The 5,527-nt window shown below is 40.7% G+C and overlaps 1 protein-coding gene across 1 annotated transcript; it reads right to left on the bottom strand.

Moving 5' to 3' along the window:
• Positions 1 to 232: 232 nt before the first annotated feature.
• rad51ap2 (RAD51 associated protein 2) lies at positions 233 to 5,099 on the bottom strand. The gene is made up of 4 exons (XM_023348190.1): positions 4,854 to 5,099; positions 2,209 to 2,352; positions 1,826 to 1,906; positions 233 to 591 (listed from the first exon to the last, which is right to left on the bottom strand). Exons 1-4 carry the CDS (start codon positions 5,020 to 5,022, stop codon positions 473 to 475), a joined length of 513 nt encoding a protein of 170 aa, XP_023203958.1. The 5' UTR covers positions 5,023 to 5,099; the 3' UTR covers positions 233 to 472.
• Between the last annotated feature and the right edge of the window lie 428 nt (positions 5,100 to 5,527).

Here is a 5,527-nt window from a genome sequence, read left to right as displayed (position 1 = left end):
CAATGCTCATTTAATGGTTAAAAAGTAACAGAACACACTAAGAACATCATCACTCTAATGAAAACTGTCTGAATACACCCACACATAACAGGAGCAATATACACCTACAGCAAATATGCCTACAGTAATGGAAACTGTCTTAATACAATAAAATATGTTAAAAATACAATGTAAACATTACAACAGGAAAGATTTAAATAGTTAAATATTACATATAAATAAATAAATAAGCAGATTTTACTTCAAGTAGCACCAAGCTGCTGCTGCTGCTTTACTCAGCTGGTAACACACGCCCAACCACCACAGCTGCTAAATGTGACAAACGCCACATTGTGACAGAAGAAAACCAGAACCAACAACAGAACCCTGTTCAATAACCAGAGACAACAACATCACACCTCTTGAACGTTGAAACCAAAACAGAACCCTGACAACATCATTTGGTCAAACAACACCCTCCGGGTCTCCGTATTTATTTGTATGGATGTGCGTGGTGGAGCTGTTTGGTCTTGGCTCGTTTTGAAAGTCCAACCCTGATTGGCCGCGTGCACGTTCTCAAAGGCTCCAGCCTCCTGGGTAGATCTGGTGGTCCTGCACACAAAGGGAGTGCTGGGGTTGAACTCTGTGTACACAGTGTTATTGCTGCTTTTAAAGGTGCTTTCACAACTAACTGGGGATCAAGATTGCAACGCTTGCTCCAGTTTCAGCTGGTACGGTTTGTTTTCACGCTGCGCTGTGTCAAACGAACCAAACTCTTTGAAAAACCTGTTCCACTCCTCGCCTGTGGTGGCGCTGCACCAAGAACTACTGAAGGAAACGACATGAAAACCTCAGAAGAAGACACTGAGCGCAACTTCCTTCTTCATGAAATGGAAACAAAAATGGAGTGGCATCAGATTTTAGCGGTTGTAGGATTTCACTTTTGTGTTTGGCGAAAGACCACGAGTCATTTCTCACAGTAGCGCCAGGCTCCTATGTTTGTTTTGGCTGTACTTACCCAGAACCGCACATAAAGCACCAAAAGCGTTACGTGCTTCAAAAACGCGTCCAACGCTTCGAGTTCAATGCGTATGCACTTTGAATGCAGACGCTTGACATTTTGCTCTACACCTAGCGTTTCACGCGTCTGGTTTATGGTCAAAGTCTATGCAGAGGCGAGTCGAGGGCGTGTCAGACGCATCAGCTCTAGCCATTTTTTCCATTGGACGCTCGGGAGGCTTCAAATGCCTCCACATAGACTTTGAATTTAAACCAGACACGCCTGACGCTTTTGGTGTGAACGCACCATTAGCTATTTTGGTTAGCATCAGAGTTCAATAGCGCATTCACACCTCTCCAGACTGTGTAGGCAAACGGACTGGAGTTGGATTAAAGCGGATTAAACAGGGCTGCTGTGAATCCACCTAAAGAGCGTATGTTTGTTGGAACATTTTCTTATACACTGTAAAATATGCATTCGATTTGAAAAGATTTTCAAACTTCACTTTGACGATTTTAAATATTTAAAGGCAGCTTTACTTTGAGCAGATGCCATCAGACTGGTAATGAAGAAGAGGATTTGTTTCTACTACATTTCCTACATGCTGCTGCTAATGGGGATTTTCATATATAAAACCTTAATCTATGTTGTTTCAACAGGGTTTTGATGCACCTCATTTGCACCAGACTATTTGTAATGAAGATGTGATATTTTTCTACACCTGCCAATTTCATTTTGACAACTTTCCTCTCTGATGTGAAAATCTCCCACACCTCCTGTGATAAGCCATCCCGGTTTTGGCAAATACATAAATGGCATGAGTCACAGTTTAAAAATGAAACTCACTGTGGCTCAGCTGCTCCGAGTCAGGCAGACGCATGAAGGATGGAGACCAAACTTTAACTTTCTGCTCCGCCTTCTGGGACTCTGAAAACCACATGATCACAAGTCAGGACTGGTCAAAGCTTACATTCTGACACGTTTTTATTTTCTCATTTCAAAACTTATCAGAACTTTACAAAGTTTTCAGTGATTTTGAACCTGTAATTATAGAGTTAAAGACCTCTATGAAATAATGATAGATATTTCTACAGCTGTCAGGGTCTAGGCAATAGATAGATAGATGGATGGATGGATGGGTAGAAAAATACAAGCAGTATCTGGAAATTTTATGTTTTTATAAATTTTGCACGAATCAGAAAACTCACATGTACATCTTTAAATCTAACCTTTGCTCTTCTCTGTGGTGTCCACCGATGGTTCCTGCTCCAGGTTTCTGTTGAGAGGTACTTCCTGTTCGCCATCACTCCTGATAACCGGACAGGAAACGGCTGGATCAAGTCCACACATCACCAGGCCCTGGTCTTCAATAGCTTTATCAAAAAATGGACATAAGACAGCTGACCTCTCTGGAGTCCAATAAATAATCACTGTATGGCTGAATCTAAATGTTATTCTATGGCTCAGATGATTTACGTATTATTTACCCTTTCTACATAAACCCTGATCCATTGCACTTTCCTTCCTCTCCTGTTTCTGGTATATGAAATATTACACCCACCAGCCTCTGGTTTATCTTACCACTAAGTCCAAGAACAGCAGATATTATTGTTTTTCTTTATACCTCCAGAGTTTGAATATTACCACATTATATCTGATGGGGGAATAGCTATAGATGCATGAGTGTTCTTCATATAGATATTAAAATATATACCATCTAACCTAGTGAAAGTATTCACATCACATTGAATCTAATCGCATTAAGCCATGTCATAACGACAAACTTTAAATGTTTTATTGGGATTTTATGAGACCAATGTGGTGAATAAATGTAAAGTGGAAAGAAAACAAACAAGAATCCGACAAGTGTGCGTTTGTGTTCAACCCTATGAGTCAATACTTTATAGAAGCACCATCTGGAGCCCAGTGTTTTGGAGCAAATCTCTACCAGCTTTGCACCTGAGAGTGTTTTTATACCTGACACTTCGCTGTTCGCTTTCACTGCACTGAGTCAAACGGACCAAACACTTTGAAAAATCTGTCACCTTCCTCACCTGTGGTAGCGCTGCACCAAGAACCACCGAAGGAAACGACACAAAAACCTCAGAAGAAGACACTGAGCGCAACTTTCTTATTCAGTAAGTGTAAACAAACATGGAGTGCCGTCAGATTTTCGCAGTTGTAGGTTTTCGCTTTTATCTTTGGTAAAATACCATGTGCCACTTATAGATAGATAGATAGATAGATAGATAGATAGATAGATAGATAGATAGATAGATAGATAGATAGATAGATAGATAGATAGATAGATAGATAGATAGATAGATAGATAGATAGATAGATAGATAGATAGATAGATAGATAGATAGATAGATAGATAGATAGATAGATAGATAGATAGATAGATAGATAGATAGATAGATAGATAGATAGATAGATAGATAGATAGATAGATAGATAGATAGATAGATAGATAGATAGATAGATAGATAGATAGATAGATAGATAGATAGCATTTATTGTCATTGAACAGAATTCAACGAAATTTCCATTGCAGCTCCCGTGCAAAAGGTCAAATATATACAGTATAAATAAGCAAACACACAATAATAATAATAACAATATATACAACTAAATTAACTAAAGGCACTCAACCACACCAAAGAAGTAGCAGCAGGTCCAATTATGGCAAAGTACAGATAATGTGACAGTGCAAAGTGCAGAACAGTGTGGCTGTGTGGGGGTGGGGGATATGTATGTGTGACTGCGAGGTTATGATATGTGTGGGAGGGGGGGCGGCAGGGAGTAATGGCTCTGGCGGCTGTGGGGAAGAAACTGTTTCTCAGTCTATTTGTTGTAGTCCGTATATTCCTGTACCGCTTGCCTGATGGCAGCGGCACAGGCTTTGTTCCACTAGCACTGGACTAGCACATTTGTTTTAATTGTATTTATCCGGAATACCGATCCGCTCAGCATTCACATATGCATTCGAACCTCGTCAGAGTTCTCTTCAACCGAACTGAGACCTAGGTTTTCAGGCAGACCAGAGTTCGCTTTTTTGGTTTGCATTAAAGTTCAATTGCGAATTCACACCTCCCCAAATCAACTGGACTCTTTAGGCAGCTAGAGTTTGATTAAAGCTGACCAAACAGGGCCAGTGTGAATACACCTTGAGACTTTCACCCATTTTTCTTTGCAAAATACATCAAACTCATTCAGGCTGGATGGAGTGTGTCAGTAAACATTCATTTTAAAGTCTTGCCACAGATTCCAGTCCACTCTACATCCTGTGATCTATGAAACATTGAAATCTGCCTGTCCTGTTGGAAGAGAAACTTCTGTTCCAGGCTTATGACATTTGCGACCTGAAACAGGCTTTGGCTTTTATGCAACTTCGCATTTAAAATATCATTATTTATAGAATAATGCAAAGTTGGTCATTTTAATGGACTTTTAATGCAACATTTAGTACAACTTTGCATTAAAAATGTCATTATTTACCGAATGACACTTCATGACAAAAGTCATAGCCATTCATGTAGACTCCTTCATATTCATAACAGGTGTTATATCATGTTTCCATAACATGTCATAAACACGCATATATCAGTCTTATGCATATGTCAGTTTTATGCACACCCCTTCAAATAAAGTGTTACCCAGGCTTTATTCCAGGATTGTCCAAGATTTATCTCTACCCAACTTCCCATAATCTACGACCAGCTTCCCTGTTGCCTGTGTGGGCCTACTGTCTAAAATCGCAATAAAATATCTTGAAAAGATCCAAGGGAATGTAAGGAATGGTACAATGTACAAACATATTCAATAAAATAATAACAAATCTACAAACACACTTATCTTTCAACACAGCTACCTGTTGACGTGTGAACGTAGCATTCCAGTCCAGGGCTACTCAGCACTTTGGTAGAGTGGTCCTCCGAGGACTCGGGTAAATCAGGCGAGGGCGGCCTTGTGAATTCGTTTCTACTGATATCAAAGAATAAGTTGAGCTCCTGTAAGACCCTGCCAAAGTGTTCCTTCATTTCAAAGTCAAAACTGGTGCTTAGATCACAAGAGGGCCCATCAGAGTCAGTAGGAGCAGCAGAAGACGCTGACTGCGGGTTCAATTCATCATGTGAGCAGAGAGAGGAATCATTGGTTGATCCGCTGTTTGGCTCTTTTTCCAGGTATGGGGTGAAGTTTGGGACATCATTAGAACTGGAATCACTGGAGTCAAACCCATTCTCTGTGTACTCCTTCTTATCTTCAAGTGTCTTTTCATTGATCTCGCTTTCTGCCACTTGCATGTGGTGTTCTTGTTCTTCCTGGGGTGTGTTCAGGAGCTCTGTGGCACCATCATCATCATCTGGAAAGAGTTTGATCTTTTCAAACGTGTCAAACCCACCGAGTTCATCCTTGCCGGGAGTGAAGGCCGATGGGAAATATCTGACGCCATGGAGAGCGTTTTGAGATGGGCACGGAACGACTGCGTCAGTCGTAGGAGGAACGGTGTGGAGCGTGGACACATCAGGCATGTGTTGATCGTGA

This window comes from Xiphophorus maculatus, chromosome 15 (assembly GCF_002775205.1).
Source record: "Xiphophorus maculatus strain JP 163 A chromosome 15, X_maculatus-5.0-male, whole genome shotgun sequence".
NCBI classification, from domain to species: Eukaryota; Metazoa; Chordata; class Actinopteri; order Cyprinodontiformes; family Poeciliidae; genus Xiphophorus; species Xiphophorus maculatus.
The sequence above is the reverse complement of the archived record's forward strand: the minus strand, read 5'-3'. Positions and strand labels throughout refer to the sequence as shown.